This window comes from Rissa tridactyla, chromosome 2, assembly GCF_028500815.1.
Source record: "Rissa tridactyla isolate bRisTri1 chromosome 2, bRisTri1.patW.cur.20221130, whole genome shotgun sequence".
Lineage (NCBI taxonomy): Eukaryota > Metazoa > Chordata > Aves > Charadriiformes > Laridae > Rissa > Rissa tridactyla.
The window spans coordinates 2188273-2207700 of NC_071467.1; the positions used below are offsets into that span (position 1 = coordinate 2188273).

At 44.8% G+C, this 19428-nt stretch overlaps 1 protein-coding gene across 1 annotated transcript; it reads right to left on the bottom strand.

Annotated features, from left to right (window-relative positions):
- Window positions 1-6923: 6923 nt before the first annotated feature.
- Window positions 6924-11689, bottom strand: LOC128906018 (prostate stem cell antigen-like). Its single transcript, XM_054192802.1, has 3 exons — window positions 11488-11689; window positions 9254-9358; window positions 6924-7312 (listed from the first exon to the last, which is right to left on the bottom strand). Exons 1-3 carry the CDS (start codon window positions 11537-11539, stop codon window positions 7101-7103), a joined length of 369 nt encoding a protein of 122 aa, XP_054048777.1. The 5' UTR covers window positions 11540-11689; the 3' UTR covers window positions 6924-7100.
- Window positions 11690-19428: the final 7739 nt, after the last annotated feature.

Genomic DNA, 19428 nt, shown 5'->3' on the forward strand with positions numbered 1-19428 from the left:
GGGAAAGACAGTGAGACTCAGAAAAATGTCTCTGTTCTTTGCTGCCTTTAATGCCTATCCCTGGTGCCAGCTAGCAAAACAAATGCTGTATCTCTCGTGCCCACACGTGCTCACCCTTCCCTCCAGGTGTGCTGCTTGCAGGCTCTGTATTTACAGGTGCCAAGGATGTCAATGAGGTTTCTTTGTTCACTTCTTTAGGCTTCTAAAGGGCTCTTGACTTGTGCCTTCTCATCTTCCCTGGGTTTTGGGACAGCAGCTCTTTCTACATTAGCAAGATGAGGACGGACTGTCCTCAGACTTCTGAAGTGGAGACTCTGGGACAATTTTCCATTCACCCTGTGAGTGCCCCTGTTTTCTGAGACGTATAGCTTTTATTTGTGAGGTATTTCTTCATGCCAGGATTGTTCTTTCTCATTGTCATTGTGTCAAATGCCAGCTCTTCAGATCATCACTTCTTGAGTAGATTCAAGGTTGAGGGGCAGCTATTGTAGCACTTCTGACATGGACATGCTTATAACTGGCTTCAGACTCCTTGCTTCCCGTGACACTGGAAGACATCACATCAATAAGTCTCCATGGCAAAGGCAAATGCTTCTTTTCTCCATCCTCCTAGGGGAAGGATGAGGAGAAGCAGGGTAGAGCTGCTGCATTTGAAGAGTACTTGGTAGAAGAGCATTTGCTGCAAAAACAGCAAAGGAAAAAATTAATTGCATGGGATTATGAAGGGCAGGGAAACAGCCATCTTTGATGGTACATGGGTGTGAGAACTGTTGTGAAATGCTTTGACATTTTACCACAAGACATTTGGGGCCAGTCCAGAAGCAGCGACTGCACACGAGCACTACACGCTTGGCAAAGGATTGCCATTCTCTACAGCACTCAAGACAAAGAGCAGACAAGGTTGTTTTCTTAATTGTTTTCTTTTATATATTCCCATTTAAACTTTGAATAGTCAAATTCTTATGTCAAGTCCAGGCTTCCTTTATTTTTCTAAAGCTCATTTCACATGTAGAGGAACAGAACAAGTCAGATGTACTCCAGTTATTGCATCTCAACTGACTATTTGAAATTTTACCCACACCATCCTCTCTTTTTAATTACTACAGTTGAATAGGTGTCAAAAAAACCCTAGTCCGTGCTTGAACATCAGTATTTTAAGCAGGAAGAACACCTTTCTCTTCACTACAGAAACTTTGCATGTTACAGACAGAGATTACATCATTTTCTCTTGAATTTTTCTGTGAGAGCAAACATTTTACCTGTACTACATTGCAGATAGCAAGTTTAAACGATGCACCTGAATGCAAACTCTGAGCAGAAGACACAACTACTTTGGACAGAAGGCACCTGTGTGTGTGGCACCGCACAGCGACCCAGGAAGAGAGGTGGGTCCCTGCAAATAACTCAATATGCCATGACCCTTGATGAAAACACGTCCCTTCCCTGCCCATCACTCCATTTTCACCCACTTGCTGTGGGTGAAGTCCTCATTCCACAAATTCCCTCAATGCCAGATTGAATCTTTACTGAAAATAACAAGAGATGAAGGAGCAAAGCATTTTCCTTACCTGTCATCTCTGTTGCAGGGGAGGTGTATGGAGGCAGTCAAACTATCCCAGCCATAGAGGGCCACCAGCAGAGCTGTGAAAGGGTCCAGAACTGTGAAAGGGCCATGGTGTCTTTAAGTGTTTCATATGGGGAAGCATTAGCAGGGGTGAACATGTGCCCATGAAGGGCATAGAGACTATTTCAGTGTGGGTAGTGAACGCAATGGGTGTATACAAATTCTGGTACAAGCTCACAGCAAGAGGTGCTTTAATGAGTTGGTGGCTTTATAAGGTGATGCCCCCATAATATGGGTTTGTGGATGAGGAATCAGAGAAGCCAGATAGGGAGGAGGTCGGGGCTGCAGTAGGAGCTGTGTATCGAAAGCATCAACAGAGTAATCATGGGTGCAGCATCTGGTTTGCAAGGAGTCCCGTGATTTAGCTTAGAAAGGCATTAAGAGAGCTCAAGAGAAGGTCAGGAAGCAGCTAGTGAGGGATCTTTCTGTCACACAGAGCTGTCAAGTGGCAGGATGGGAGTGGGATTATTCAAAATGGCATGGGAAGAACTTGGCTTCATCAGCCTTGTCCGGTCAGCCTTGGCCCGGGTGAGTGGTGGGTACAGTTATTTTACGGTCATTCTGCAATCCAAGGGCAGGTCTTTTGGTGGCTTTTAGTGACTGTTCGGTGGCTTAATAGCTGTCAGAACAGAGCTAACTGCAAGCTCTCTCTTTAATCTATTTGGATCACAAAAAGCCTCATTGCACAACAGTGTGTGGATAATTCAAAGCAGGAATGTGGCTTTACAGGGTGGATTGGTAGCGGGTAATTATTCCCTAGCTCTGTTATGCTAGCTGATTCTATTTGAGCTTATTTTGAGCCTAAGTCTCTCCCCTGGCCCCACTAAAGTCACTATTTGAACATCTTTTGATGTGTTGGACCTGATAACATCTGTACAAGGCAGAGGTATGGAGACACTGTGTAACTTGCCCCAGGCCACGAAAGAAATGTGGAGCACAGCAAGAAGCTGCTGGTCCATAGATGCTGGTCCATAGATGCCGGCCTCTCTGACCCAGAGACTTTCTCCAGCGTGGTCAAATGCTTTTAACCAGCTGCCGCAAATTAGGTTGAATTCAGGGGACCTTGGCGATGTTTTTCAGACCAGGTACAGGCACTGGGTGTAACTTCTACTGGGCCATAGGAAATACTGTATGCCCTAACCCTTATCCACAGAGATAATGAATACTAGCTAATAATACCAGTAGAAAATACAGCACCATAACAATAATAGAAGCAATACTTTACTTTTAATCTGAACATATATCTGTAATGTTTCCTACCATAAAAGTCATACCAAAATGGTCACTTAAGATCAGAGTTGCTTTACTCTTCCCATCTGTAAGAGGTAACCTCACTGCAGAATTTTACGTTTACGTTCAGTCCATAATGCAACCATAGCCTTTGGAAAAGTGCAGCTGCTGCCCTTGAAAACAAGAAACCATCCATTTTATTGTCCAGCTATATATTATTTAAACAAATCAAGTGCAGTTTGATCCTGGAGGAATAGAAATCTCTTGCATACATGATGGATTGAGTTGTTTAAAGAGACTATCCTCAATTTTAGGCCTTTTGATAAGTGGAGAAAAGATAGAACTGAAAAGCCCCTCAGCCAGTAATGTCAAGAAACAACTTGCATGGGCAAAAAAACCCCACCACAACCTTGTTTTTTGAAATAAATGTGCTTGTGCCTCTCCCAGCAAACAGCTTTCAGCCCTTTTTCTTACCATCCAGAGAGTAAATCAACTTTCAACCAGGGCTTGCGTGATGCCAGATCATCTGGACTGACTGAGCACGCTGCTGACAAAGGGTGCAGAATAGAGCGGGAGGGACTGAGTCCTGTTTGTGTTTCTTAGGGGTTTATGAGGCAGGAGGGGAAGCCAGCCTTTCTGCCAACATGCTGTCACAGCACCTGGGAAAACAGTCCTCTTCCTAGTCTTACCCTGGCCCAGCCCAGGTTCTGACCCTGTGGCTGAGTCATTTGTCCGCTCCAGTTTGCCACCTCCTAACCCTTCCCAGAATTTAAAGGGTTGTTTTTGAGGCTGTCTGTCGGTAACCTGCATGGAAATGCAGTGTTGTCCTATTGCGAGTGCCGTGCCAGGCACCCATCAAGTAGCAGCGAGTTTCACCGGCTAGCACTGCATCGTGTCCACAGGGGCTTCCTACCCTGCTCTTTACTGTGTCTATCCCAGTCATGGACTCTCCCAGTTGCCTCTCCCTGGGACTCTCCCTTCTCTAAACTATCTAATCTCCCACCCCTCCAACACTGCATGAAAAAACTCCACATATATCCACAGAGAGGATATATCTCCAGACAAATCCAGAGGCGAATCACTCAGCAGTTGACCATGGACTCCTTCTAGAATATATACAGAGAAGAAACTGGGAGGAGGAATCGTCCCTTCAGCCTGTACGGGTCTAGACCTCAGGTCTCAACCACCAGAGCATGGGAAAGTCTTGGCTCCAGCAAGAAACTCCTAAATGCTGTGCTCCAGCAAGTAGATGTTGTTGCACATGGTACCGATACGCTATGACACGGGTAAACAGACTCCATTCATGCTAAAGACTTTTGACACCTCTCTTATTTTCAGGGTTGAATGTGTTTGACCTCTCCAGAAGCTGGAGAGGCTGTGTGTCACCCAGTGACCCTGGGGACTTGTATGGCTCTGGTGTTGGCTAACATGCATTGGCCATTTCTGTACAGCTAAACTCCCAGTCTCCAGAAGGGGCTGTTGTAGCCAAATTGCTTGTGGAAAAGGCCACTGGATAAGGATGTGTGTGACTGCCTGGGAACTATTTCAGAAAGTGGGCACAGGCCAGTAGTGTGTCAGGGACATTCTTACAGTGCAAGAAGATGAGCCCTTGGATTGGAGAGCTCATGGAGCTGGTCAGCCACGTAGAAAACAGCCTGTCTGGGAGATGTACAGCTGAATGAGCCCTTTTTTTAGTGACTAATACTCAGGAGGTTAGCAAAAGCCAGAATAAATCATCTCACCCGTCCCATATCCTCCCTCCGCCAATGAGTAGACTTGTCTCGTATGAGGAAGGCAGTTCGTTCTGGATATTCCTTTGGGGAAACCCCTTCCCTGCTTCCTACAATGAGCAGCTTGTTAATGCCTTGAGTCCCAAGGATTTATGTACTTTTATCTTTCACAACAGCAGACAGAGTCATTAATTTCAGACATGTGACTTCATCCAAAATTTGATGTTGGCTCTTGTCCCATGGTTATGGGTCCTCCAGATGACTGATTTCCATCAGGGAAGTGCTTCTTTGTTATTTCAGCCTGTGGCTCTGCACATCCTTTGCAGCTCCAATAGTTCTTAAGGGTATGAGAGAGGAAAATATAGAGCTCTTGGACAATCTCCCTCCCCTTTTAGTCCTCCACCCACTGTTGTCCTGACTTCACAGCTCCTTGACTTCATAGGTCCAGCCTATCTTGTCACTCCCACCTGGGGCTCCCCCAGGCCCATCTGTACACTCTGCTGATACCAGCCTTGTCTTCTTTTGTCGAGGAGGCACATGTGACACAGTGGCCTTCTCCAGAATGTTTCCTACCTTGTTTTTCCAGATGTCTTCACGTATGTGTTGCTTGGAGGTCTTATTTGAGAGTTTCTTTCAGGCAGCTTTGCTGCCCAGGGAGGTTGTGGAGTCCCCTTCTCTGGAGATTTTCAAGACCCGCCTGGATGCAGCCCTGAGGGATGTGCTTTAGGCAATCCTGCTCTAGCAGGGGAGTTGGACTAGATGATCTCTAGAGGTCCCTTCCAACTCTGAAGATTCCGTGATTCCGTGATTTCGTATGGTGCTTTCTCTGCTGCCATTGACAAACATTGTACAGGACCTCCCCGTGCAAGGTGGGAACACCCAAGTTTCTGTCCATAAAATAAAATATCTGGAGAAGGCAAACTATAATTTAGAATCTATAACTATATAGAGGGGCTGTAAGTGTATAGGAGAGATGTTAAAACTATCAAGTCTGCCTTGCATGCATTGACCTTATTGGTATCAGTAACAGAGAGGGCTTGAAATGGTTTTCCGTATATTTGAAGCTTGCATGGTTGCCATATTCATTACACCAGTAAAGGGAAAAACATAATGATTGTATCAATGCCAGAGGTTGCACTAAGCTGCTCCTTCGTCATATCTTCATCTTCTACATGTGACGAATGGAGAGAGCCACTTTGGCTTCAGCAGGGTGTTGCAGGAAGGGGGAAACATCAGTGGGTGAAGAAGGGAAATTCCTATTACAAGGAAGGGAATAAAGGGCTCTATGGTTATCCTCATGACTCCAACAAACCTTCAGGAAACACCAGTCTCCCCCTACTCATGCCCTCCTAGCCCTGTCCTGAAAGTACCTCAGGAGGAGAGGAGTCAGCCTTATGCCTTTCCCTAGTCCCCTGCTCTTGTTTTCCTTCATCTTTTCCCTACACTTCCCACCTCCCCATCTCTTACTGACTGTATCTCATGTGGGGTTGGAAGTTGGGGGTGTGCCCTCAGGTGTGTGTTCACCTCCAAGATCAAGGAACCAGAGGGGAAAATGCGAGCTCTGATATCTGCTTTCTGCACTCTCCCTGGTCTGCAAGGCAACCTCACAGGACCTTTAAGATAAACACCTTTTCAACATTATGACAGGACCTGTGTCACAGGCTGTGGCATGGGGAATGGACCAAAGAGGAACTTGGAGAAGAAAGCTTAAGAACCTACCTATGGGAGATGGGCACTTTCAGGGGATACCACTCTGGCCAGGATGGAGACTGGTAATCCCAGAATTGGATCAGTTAAACAGGACACTATGGGGACACCCTTTCCACTTCACTCTAATTGCCAGCCATGGTGCTCCAGGTACCTGAACGTGCAGTCCTGCCCACCATCCCAAAGATGCTACAGCTACGGGAAGGCATATGAATGGCTGTATGCACACATAGCAGGGAAGGCGAGCGTTACTTTTATCTTGTACGGTGGCTAACAACGTGCAGAGTGCTAGGGTGTCTAGGTCACAAGCAAGTTCCCCTGGGGGTGTGGTTACACTTCATGGGTTTTCTTGGGGTGTGTGCCCTCCAGAGTTTATCATAAGCCAGAGCCCCTCAAGCTTTGGAGGTACAGATGACACCTCTATTCTGCTCTGCCATGGCACCTCTCGGCACATATCATCATTACACAGCAATGATAAGGACTGAACAATTGCCAGACACGCAACACACCCACTGCAGTTACTGCTTGGTGCAGAAATACATGACTAAGTGATATACAGGTAACAAACTCACACTTGATTCAGAAATAAGCATATTTTAAGTGTTATTCAGATAGCATGCACACATATTTTCTTATCTGGTAGCACTACAGCAATACAATAACAGTAATGAAGAAGCTATCATATAGCAAAGATGTGCCATCAGCTCCAAGGATGCTGTGTGTCCAACACAATGCATTGCTCTTGGTTAAAATTCCTGTAAGAAGTGTGCTCTAAGACTTTCTGGGGTCATAGGAATCCTCTTTGCTCCTCACAGTCTGTTGTTCAGGAAGGGCCAGAGCATGCTGGCTGCTATCCCTGCTGCCATCCCATAGCTGTACGTCACACTGCCAGCTGCGTTGACGTTGCAGAGGTTGGTGCTGCAGCAGGAGACATTCCTGTTGCCCACGCTGAAGTCCTGATGTTCTGCAGCGCATGACGGGTCACAGCCCTTGCTGATGATAGTGAAGAGTCCTGCAACCTCTGGAAGAAAAGCAGGACCATTACTACAAGGATTCAATGCAAGCCAAGCCAAGCCTCATGGAACTGAATAATGAGATGCTATTCTTAGCTCACTTCTTGAAAAAAATAGAAAAAGAGTATTTCCAAACAGCTGCATGTTTACTGTAGCAGACTGCATTTTTGGGGTGTCACTTTGTCAGCGGTGGGGGGGAAGATATCAATCCCCAAGTGTCTGCTTAAGGCAGTGTATTCCACAGCACAATTCTTAGGAATTTCTAAAACAGCACCAACTCCAGAAATTGTAATAATTTTATTAATAACAATTAAATAATTAATAACAAAAGTAGCCATTAACACCTCTTTTGGTGAGCCTAAACTATTAACAGATGAGGAGCAAGCATATGGAGTAATTTTTGCTCCTATCCCACATATCTTTGTTGTATGGAGCCTTTCAACACCCAGGGAAGTTATGGGAACATGGCTATTCCCATGTCACAGATGACAGACTTATTGTTTGATTTGTTTCTGGGAGGTACAGCCTATTTTTCTGTGGCCAATTGATAGTCAGCTGGTTACCAGTAGATTATAGAATCATAGAATCATAGAATTGCCTAGGTTGGAAGGGACCTTTAAGATCATCGAATCCAACCGTTAACCTAACACTGCCAAAACCACCACTAACCTATTTCCCTCAACACTATGTCTACCTGTCTTTTAAATACCTCCAGCGAGGGTGACTCAACCACTTCCCTGGGCAGCCTCTTCCAATGCTTGACAACCCTTTCCATGAAGAAATTTTTCCTAATATCCATCCTAAACCTCCCCTGGAACAACCTGAGGCTGTTTCCTCTTCTCCTGTCGCTTGTTACTTGGGAGAAGGGACCAACCCTCAACTCTACATCCTCCTTTCAGGGAGTTGTAGAGAGCGAGAAGGTCTCCCCTCAGCATCCTTTTCTCCAGGCTCAACAACCCCAGCTCCCTCAGCCGCTCCTCACAAGACTTGTTCTCCAGACCCCTCACCAGCTCTGTTGCCCTTCTCTGGATGCTCTTGAGAATCTCAATGTCTTTTTCGTAGTGAGGGGCCCAAAACTGAACACAGTATTCGAGGTGGGTCCTCACCAGTGCCGAGTACAGGGGGATGAACCTGCATGAGTTCTCTTGATCTTGCACAATCTATTCTAGGCATCAAGTCTTTGACATATGCAAATTTAGTGTACAGGGCCAGTGGGTTATACAATGTGTTGTCTCTCCTGCATGTGAATGCATGGCCATGGATTTGCACATTTCCAATAAGGACAATGCCAACTGGAGGTATCGCATTAACTGCCTGACAGAGATGAGTTTGAACATGACACTGATGGGGTTTGTGCCTCAGGTCTAAGAGTAACTGAGCTGTTACCACAGATCTGGACAGGGCGAATGCTTTTTTGCCAGATCTAGAATGGGAGAATTAAACCGTAATCTATTAAAGGAGTTTACCCAGAGACACACAGATGGCTGCATTCACAGCTGGCTGTAGAAGGTCTTAGGTGAAATTCCATCCTTTTCATTGAATCCACCTAAAGTCAGCTCTGTGATTGAATGCTCCTAACTTCATGACTAGGTTTCACCAGACTCAGCTCCTCGCATTTTAATTCATGTTCCAAAATTTTCAAAGCCATAAATTTAATTATTGCCCTTGTAAGCAAATAATTTATGGTGTTATGAAAGTGACACAAACACAATTTTGTAGAGATGAGAGACATTGGTAGGTATTTGCAATGTCAAGTGCAGCACTGAAAGCTTTTTTATCACCTTTTCTCCCCAGATGGCTTTTCTCTTCCTCCTGCACACTGAGCTTTGCTGGTCCACACCAGCTAATGTATCTAGAGTAGGTGGGGCTGGCTTGGACATCTGAGGCTGGGACCATGCTTGGGCTCCAACATCACAACTAAGATATTGCCCACCCCCACTTGGCCTTACTGATCACATCTGTCTTGCACATTTCGTTTTCCTTGCAGATCATTTCCGTCTGACAGTAGGAGTTGCTGAGCTGTGTCTTGCAGCTGTAACACTGCAGAGAGGAACCTGCAAAAGACAAAGAGGGGTTATAAGACAAATCACACAGAATCACAGAATCACAGAATGGTTCAGGTTGGAAGGGACCTTAAAGATCGTCTAGTTCCAACCACCCTGCAATGGGCAGGGACACCTCCCACTAGACCAGGCTGCTCAAAGCCTCATCCAGCCTGGCCTTGAACACTTTCAGAGATGGGGCATTGACAACTTCCCTGGGAAACCTGTTCCAGTGCCTCACCACCCTTACAGTAAAGAATTTTTTCCTGAAATCTATCTGAAGTTCTCTAGGGAATCCAATTTAGTGCTTGCACTGAGAAACAGGACTATTCCTGTGGGTACTTAAAGGAATATAGAACTTCTGTTACTAGGAAAACAACATTTTTTTCCATTTTTGGTAGGGAATAGTACACTCGCTTGAGGTAAGAGTCAAGTTTTGCAGTTGCTGAAGGTGTTTCAGATGTAGTCAGTGCAGTGAGGGAGCAGCTGGTCTCATTGACCGGTCTCATCAGTTAAGGGGAAGAGCTTCCCAAATGCTTCTTCCTCTTCTTTTGGGATGCTTATCTCAGTTCCTGTCTGGAACAGGCTTTTTGTGATATTCCCACAGGGAAGGGATGAAGTCCCCAGAAGGGCAGGTTGATACAATTTGTCTGTCTCTGTAGATGTTAATGTATTACCAGGTGGGTCTGTGAACGTTAGCTGAAGTGTTGCCAGGGTTGGATGAAAGAGAGATAGCGAGAGAAGAGAGGATAGGGGAAGGATGGAGCAGGCAATTAGTAAGGTCTCATACAGCCCATTGTCTCAATTTGACCAACTTGTGACTCGTCTTCTCCATCACTCCCTCTTAGAAAGCAAATACAAAAGAAAGTGCAAATGCAGCTTTTGCCTCCCTCTGAAAACCAGGTGACCACATGCTTCCACCCCCTCGTGGACATGCCACTCTATGGGGGACACAGTCAGTGTTGTTAACATCTGCTGTGCTGTTATGTTCATCAAGCAAAGGCAGAATAAGCATTGCAGCTTGGAAGTGTCTAGCCCTGATGAAAAATAGTCCCCAGAGGAGTGAGAGCATGGTGCAATTACCTGTTCCTATTACCTACCTGTGCCCCAGGGCATCACTGGAGCCTTGCAAGTGTGAGAGTCGATGTATATACATATATTTTAACCCCATGACCACAGGCTTGGATCATAACTCCGTCAATTCAATACCCTAATGCCTAACATACTCTTTTAGAACACGGAATAGAAACTAGTGTTATTCAGAGAGGGAGCAAGAAGAGATTTGAAGCATTTTTCCCCCTCTGGCCAAGCCTTTCTGGTATAAATGACTGATGCAGTCATAGAGGCAAGGAGCCAAACCCCAGTTTGTTTGTAGTGCTGCACTCTGCTCTCACACTTATCTGACTTTTAATGCAATGAAATTCAAATTTCAGAGCACCCTGAGGGAAGCTGGCAAAGGAGAGCATCTGGCCAGGACTGCATGAGACCCGTAGCCTATTCCTTAGGCATCCTCTGCTGAATGAGCAACGTTTCTGCTCAGATGTGCTTCTTCAGTTCTCTGGTAATAAGGAAAAGCTGGTTTAAAAACATTTTGTCCCAGTCAGGCCAAAAAAAAAAAATAGTGACACTGTCCAAATCCCACCCATCCAGTTTAGAAAATAACACACCATAGCATTATCCCTTTTTCTCTCCTATTAAAATTCCAACAATCAGAGGCCACTATGGAAATGAAGAGTCAGAAAACAAGTTGGAACAACACTTACCTTTGCAGAAATGTTGCAATTTTGACAGCCTGGGAAGAAGAAAAATAATCCTCCCACCCCACTTAAAAAAAACCACACACACATATATAAGTGTATGGTCTGGCTTAAATAGCTTTGATTTCAATTAAATTCAGTTTTGTATAGGATTTATCTTTCCTGGAAGCTGCGCTACCCAGCACTAGGATCACACCATCAGCAGAGTGGGACTACGCATTTTTTTTCCATGCAACACACAGGACACCCCATCAAAAACCAAATATGACATAGGACAACTGCGCCAGCATTTCTTCCCTCACTGCCAAACCCCATCACAAGTCTTTTCTCTTAGCTGAAGATCTGCTGGAGGGGATGCGGGGCAGACTCTCCATGCTGTCTTACCTGAGTCCAAGCACAGGACTGCTCCCAGCAGAAGAACAAGGAAAGCCTTCATTTTGGGATAGCCTCTCTCCTGCTGAATATGGGTTGTTTCTTCCTGGGGCAGTTTATATACCCTGGGAGGCAGCAATCAGGCATGCCCAGAAGGTTGACCTTTGAAGGTACCTGAGCGAGGCTGGACCAAGGGAGGGGTTGGTTTATGGTAGTGATATTTGCATTAGGTGCCTCTCAATCTGACTGCGACTCTCTGAGCTACCAGCAGCTCCTCTCCACCACTACGCCCACACCTTTCCTCCTACCCTTGGGCAAAGTGTTCACACCAGTGGAAAAAACCCAAATTCTTTAGAACAAGGCTGGCCTTATGCATTTCCCCAGAGCCAGTGAGGTTGCGGTTGCACCCTGTGAACAAGGCTCTCCACCCCCATTGCTATCTTGAGTGGAGCTATTGTGTTTAAATCAAGGACATAAAGTTCTTTTAATAAACACCTTCAGCTATTCCTCTGCACGTGTGAGTATGTCCGTGACATTCGTGGCATGTGGTGGCAAGGTATGTGGGCAAAATACTGTGCATTGGCCTTTTTCAGGTGTCCAGGTGCTCATTTGCCCTTAGTTGTATGTATTGTCTGTAGTCTAGTAAAAGACAATGGCCAATTATTTTTTTTTTTAATGTGTGGTGAAATGAAAGGGGCTTTGTGATGGCTTTGTTTGGTCTCAGTTTTATCTGCCACTTCTGCATTGTGGCATGCTTCTCTTTGTCTGCCAGTCCCTCTGCCTAGTATAGGTTGGGTAAGGTTTTGCACTTAAACTCACATCACTGTAAACAATTCAGGTTTGTAGAAGAAATGCCACTTCTTATTACAGATGAGGACGAGTTCAGTCACATTCCAAACTGAAGTGTGAATGTTTGTTTTGGTGGGTTGATTGGAGACCTCTCCCATCCCTATGTCCTTTGACCACTTCTCAGTATACGCCAGTGTAAAAGAAACCAGGCCTTTCTGCTAAATTTAATTTGCCATGTTTTCTTGCTTTATTTAGGTTTTTCTTAAATCTCAGGAACTTAGAGCTTTGCAATAATAGCTTTCATAGGCTTGCTTTCGTGCAGTTTAGCTCTTAGGACACCAGGCCCTTTTTTAAGTGGAAAGGAATGTATGCTGGCATGTTGGTAGATCATTGCTCTTGGTCAGTGGCTATGGGATGAGTGATAGAGGCTCAACTGGACTAAGACTGCCGAAGTTAACGACACTGCCCTGATTTACACCAGTGGAGAATCTGGTGCAGGGGATATGGTTTAGTGATGGTTTTTGTCAAGAGTTAGGTTGATGGTTGGAATAGATGATCTGAAAGTTCCCTTCCAACGTAGGCAATTCTATGATTCTATGATTCCATGATTTTGCAAATCCTATTTCCTCTGTGGGGATCTTACAGGCTTACCCTTGGACTCTTAAACTCCTGTTTGAAAAGAAAACAAAACCTCAACCCAACACTTTCTTCCGTGTCTATTGACTTTTGCTTCATCGTATGTTTGCAGAACATCTCATTTATAGCTAACTGTTATGGAATAGTTGGATAAAAAAAGTAGCAATATGTTCTCAGACTCTGGTGTTCCTTATTCAGAGATATTTAAGGCTATTTTTTTTTGTTTTTAATCCCTTATGATTGTCCCTATAGGGTTTCATAGAATCATAGAATATGTTTGGTTAAAAGGGACCTTTAAAGGTCATCTAGTCCAACCCCCCTGCAGTAAGCAGGGACATCTTTAGCTAGATCACATTGCTCAGAGCCTCACCAAGCCTGGTTTTGAATGTCTCCAGGGATGGGGCATCCAGAGCTTCTCTGGGCAACCTGTTCCAGTGTCCCACCACCCTCATTGTAAAGAACTTCTTCCTAATGTCTAATCTAAACCTACCCTGCTCTAGTTTAAAACCATTGCCCCTCTTCCGATCACTACATACCCTTGCAAACAGCCCCTCTCCAGCTTTCCTGTAGGCCCCCTTTAGGTACTGGAAGGCTGCTATAAGGTCTCCCCAGAGCCTTCTCTTCTCCAGGCTGAATAACCCCAACTCTCTCGGCCTATCTTTGTAGGAGAGGTGCTCCAGCCCTCTGATCATCTTCGTGGCCTGCCTCTGGACCTGCTCCAACAGGTCCATGTCCTTCTTGTGCCAAGGGTTCCAGAGCGGGACACAGTATTCCAGGTGGGGCTTCATGAGAACAGAGTAGAGGGGGAGAATCACCTCTCTCGATCTGCTGACCATCGTTCTTTTAATGCAGCCCAGGATGCAACTGGTCTTCTATTGGCTCATGTCCAGCTTTTCATCCACCAAGGTTTGGTTCCTTGTGTTAGGGAAGAATAGGGCCAAGGGGAAAGCACTACCTGGTCCCCCCATCAAATAGACCCAGGCCATGAATTAAATATTTCTTCCTTCAAGCAACTCATTGATAAGCAAGAGGGAATGCTTTTTTCATCCTCAGCAGCCTGACTTGCTGCCAGTCAAACTCTCCTAGTACTGTTACTTCTTTTTATTCTTTTTCTAACAGCATGAGGGCTGCCAGTGAAAACCAGGTCTTGTGGTGCTGTAAAAGAGATGCACACAGCTAAGATCCTGTCCATGCCCCAGTCCGGCTTAGCTGCAGCCCAAGGCTGTGTGAGAACTCAATAATTCCTATAGCCTTGCATCAATTGTTGCTTCTCACTGTTTTTTTGAATGCTTGTGTGTAGTTCCTGCTCAATTCCTGAAGATGGCAAACGTGCCCCGTTATAATTATTATACATACATTAACATGCAGTTGTCCATGGGATTGTGTGTGTATGGTATTTTTTATTTTCCTGATGTTATAAAATCCCAGGGTCATCTAATTGCATGAACAAGACCATCTATTTCCCCTGGGAATCTAAGAAGGTCTACAAATCAGTTGGGCTTTTTTTTGGTACTATTTTATGTTGTCAGAGCAGATTCCTGATAGATCCAGGTCTGGAGCTTTCTGTTGAGGAGAGAGGGAAAGAGGTCTTGATTATTTGCTGTATCCTCGTTCACCTGCCTGGGGTCAGGCTGGGAAAGTGGTGGTGGACCGCAGTACACAGCATGGTGTCACGGATCAGACTGAGGGGCTACATAACAGTGGTAGGGATAAGCTAGCAATTTGAGGACAAGAAGGGCAATAGGGCAAAATGGTGCCTGGGAAATCCGGACAAAGATACCAAGTGTCTCCGAAGGCAAAAGAAAGTTGCTTTGATTTCCTGGGCTGTGTCAACCATTTGGCTAGGTGGTCTGAAGAGGCTGTAGCCAAGTCTGCAAGATGACAGGGATAATGTATTAAGACTTCAATCACAGACTGCCTTTTTTCATGGGGATGTCTTTTATAAGCAGAAGAGAAAAAAAAAAAACAAAACACAACAGAACACAGTAAATAGGAAAGTAAGATGAAGTTCCATGCACTCATCCAAACTCCTGAAGGAACTGTAGCCCTTGAAAGACCAGGATCATCAGGGGATCCTGCAGAGTCTCCAGCTTCCAAGCTCAGAGGTGTAACACCTTCTCGGATGCCTTAATTCAAGCCAGAATTAAGTGCAAGAACAAGAGGAGATGCTGTTCAAGACTGCCCATCCCTGAAGAGAGATCACTGCCTTGCTTGCTCAGCAGGAGCGTGGCTTGCAGCTCCTTTTCAGGATGTTCTGAAGTACGTGTGTGGAGGTTGTGATGGGCTGCAGAGAGAGTCTTTTTGACTTTACTACTTTTGGAAGGTGTTTGGTACATGTGCAGCGAATGAGCTGGTGATGTCTGTTAATCTACTAAAGACTGTGGGGATGTGGGATGTATGATAAGGGAATTTTGTGGCCAATTTTAGGCATCGAAGTGGGAATTTCTAATGGCTGCACAGCTGTATTCTTGGGAATGCAAGCAGCCTCAGGAGCAGTGAACTGTCCCAAGTCAGAACGGGTGGGGAATAAATAAGACTGAGTTACTAGATGTCAGTAAGGCAAATAGCGTTACAAACTTGTCTGTAAGGAGGGAAGCACGGATCCTGAATGAGGTATATGATTGGATAGACAGGAAGACAGATGGCTAGATAAGGGGAGAGAAAGATTTAAAAACAAGTAGATATATAGATGTCCACAGAGATAGGTGGATAGCTAGCAATCAGGAGGAGATGGAGTAGCTAGTCCTGTGTACCCTTTTCTGACTATCTACATGATTACAGGTGTTCTGTGTTCTCCTTGTGACAAAACGCCACAGCATGGCCCCTGTCTCAGCCTAAAGTATTTCTTATCAACCTCTCAGCTGTTTTCCACTCTCCCCTGCACGTGTCTTGGGATGGACAGGCACGATGCTGGCCCAGCAGCAGGAAACATGATTCCTGTTGCTCCAGGGCTGCCCTTGACTGGCAGCAGAGGTAGGCTCCAGCTGCTACGTCTGTAGATGCTTAACACTGTTTCATGTCATGGTCTAGCTCACACTACAAGGATTTACTTCTAGGTTTACTGTTCAAGTAATCTTCAGAGCACACAGAGGCAAGTCTAGGCTGCCTGTGACATCTTCCAGAGTTCAGCAATGGAGACTGAAGCTGCCATTAAGAGCAGAACGTTCAGCAAAGACAGAAAAGCCTCTGTCACTGGGATGCTGAGGGACCTTTGGCATGTGCCTTCCCTTCTTTGTGCCTCTTCTTCCTCTAATGACAAATAGGGGTCATGACTCCTGCATCGCAAGGGAAGCGTTTTGAGATCTAAGGGTGCAAACAAGTACAACCAGCGAGCGTTATAAAAGTTTAATAAGCAAGAAGCCTGTTTGACCTTGAATATTTCTACAAGGGTCCAGACACAGATCCAAACATCCAGCTACTCCCATTTGGGATTTCAGATTTTGGAAGCTACGTGGCAAGTGCTGGAGAAAAAGTTCACCTTCACATCACATACACTCTTGTTGACAACCATGAAATCAATGCATTGCTGCAAATTAATCCCACTACGGTGCTAATCTGCACAGCAAACTGTAGATGGACAAGATTCTGAGGGCTGTAGAGGTTGGAGATCCCCATACGGTGGTGCTGTTGCTACGTTGCTGGTGTACAGACCTTTCAGTGTGTGGGAGCAGCCCAGACTGTTTGTTTAAAATCTCAGCAACTTCAGAGCATCAAAAATGCATTTGACATTTTTTTGTTATTTTGCTAATTGCTAAGCTCTTTTGGTTGTAAAAGACTTGGAGTGTGGGATTCCTGCCAGCTTCTGCTGGCGATGCCTTGCACATCTCCAAGTTGTTTGCAGGAAAAAAGGAGTTCATTTTCCTATGCCTACGCTTTGGAGTTGGGGTGAAGTGTGGGGACAGTAGCCTGTGCTATGATCACAAAGCAGTTCTGTGCTTGCTTTGCCATCACAAAACACATTCTTACCCCCTTGCATAGCAGACATTGCAGTTTCTTATGGACAGATGTAGCAAAAAATAGTTTGAAACACAGGCAGAAAACATGACTTTGCTGAGATCACACAGCAGGGCAACATCAGACCAGCCAGGACCCTCAAGCACTCTATCTGCTTCCTAGTCTATGTCCTTTCTCTTCCATTAGGAAAATGATTTAATTGCTCTGGCCCCTACAGGAAACCACAGAATATTAACAGAGAAGAACCTGAGATTTGCAGTACAGCTACTGCAGGTAGAAAAGGGTAGACCTGATGGCTGGGCACACCAAGCCCCATATAGAGCCAGCAGGGACAATTGCTCCTCATGTGGCAGTGGGTGCATTCAATGCATGGCCACTTACGGTCTCTCCTTTGTCCTTCTTGCCCTCTTTTTTCAGGCCAGCACTCTTGGATGGTACTGCTTATCCCACTTAAACAATTTAGGGAAGAAAACTTTGGCACAGGAGCCCAGTTAATGGTCTTACATGTGGGAAAAATATTTTCTTGAGGGAACATATTTGTCAGGGATGTTTTGTGACTTTTTTGTGAAATTGTTGACAAAATGTTTTCTGGGTTGGAAAATACCATTTTGTTAACAAAGAAATGTTCTGCAGAAATAACAAAGCTATTTGAAGTTCAAGATGGATTTTGCAATCAAACCCAGGTAGAGAGCACAAGATCAATCTAGAATAGCCAATCTCCACTAGTTAGGACATGCAATTAGGATGCAGGAGATAGAGGATCAGTCCTAATAAGTCGTGTTTCCTTTTGCTTGAGCAGATGCTCTACCCACAGATACTGGAATTCAGATTGTACTTGCCTTTGTCCCTCTTCTTAGAACTGTTCCACTTTGTGTTAACTAATTATAAACTAATTGGGCCAGAGAGATGTCATGAAGCAATTTGATTTTGATGAATTGGCAAATTCTTACAAAAACTGTTTCATTAAAAAAGTTTTTTTTCCTGGCTGCTTTATCAAATGCTCCAATGCTTAGGCCAGCAGAAGATGAGTAGTACAAACCAGAAGAGATAATAGGAGTTCTGATTAATGTCTGTCATCTCCTCCTGTTTTAACTGTTTAGCTGGAAAATTGGTTTGAAAACTAAACCCACGGTTTCCCAGAGTCATTATGAAAAGAGAAGGGTTTTGCTAAATACAGTGTATATGAATAGCTTTAAAGAGAGGGCTTTATTCTGGCTTTATAGCCTATTTTAAGTAGTGGCTAGGAGGCTCTTTGGCAAGCAGTACCAGGGGAATTAAATTGTTTCTAACTCCAAGCATTGCCCTCCTATCCTGACAGTATCTAAGTAGCCAAAGTAAACAATATAAATTAGAAAAAAAAATGTTATTACTTCATAGTTTCCTTGCTGTATCCTCAAAGTTTTCTTTGGTGTAGCCTCACATCACCATTTTTAACTCCTTGTATCACACTCTAATTAAGTGATTCTCTGTGTTTCTTCCCACATCAACCACTAACGATGAGCTCATCTCATGCAATTGGGGTGTTGTACCTGGCCATACCACCCAGACCACTCTCTATTCTCAGGGCAGATCCAGTCAGGAGGTCTTGGGGTGTTGTCCAACTTATTCTAATGCTGACACCTGAATTTGGTCAGACAAGTTGTCCTCCCAGTTCCATTTGTTGGCTAAATCTCTACTGACTACAGTGGGAGCTTGGCTACTTAGCCCTAAATAGGCCACTACCTTGCAAATGGTCATGTTTTGTCAGATGCTCAACAACAAATGCACACATAAAAGGGGAAGAAAAAAAAGTGTTCATATCGTGTGACTCAAAGCTGTTCCCAGCAGTTACATTTTTGGTTTTGTCACTGGAATGAAATCATCCTTCACACATCCCCAGGCAGGAGTCAGAGATCCCTTCCTCTACTTGACCTTTACAAATTGCACATCCTGCTTCGCTGTAACCTTTTCAGTGGTGCCACAGATCCCAAGCATAGATTTCATGTAATCGATACCGCAGCTCTGCACTGAGCACACGACTTAACAACTGCCTTCTCAGTCTCTTCAGAAAAAAAAACAACTGTGATGCCAAAAGATAGAGACAGGAATATACCTGGGATTAAAACAGAGATCCAACAGGACCCAAATGGAGGACATGGATTTATAGATTTTGCAGCCTGAGCACAGCCTAAGGGGTGCATTTTTCTGATGAGCAGCAAAATTAGTGAAGCTTAGTGTGGTGCACTGACCTTGGATCTATAACTCCCCTCCTCAGCAGGACAGGGAGGGGAGAAAATAATATGGAAAAAAACTTGTGGGTCAAGGTAAAGGCAGTTTGATAAAGCAAAAGCGAAGGCTGTGAGCAAAAGCAAACAAAACCAAAAGATTTATTGTCTGCTTCCCATCAGCAGGTGATGTCCAGCCACTTCCTAGGAAGCAGGGCTTCAGTATGCGTAGCAGTTGCTCTGGAAGACAAACATTGTAAAAATGAATCCCCCCGCCCTGGCTCCTTTCTCTTATCTTTTATTGCTGAGCAGACGTCATATGGTATGGAATATCCCTTTGGTCAGTCTGAGTTAGTTGTCCTGGCTATGT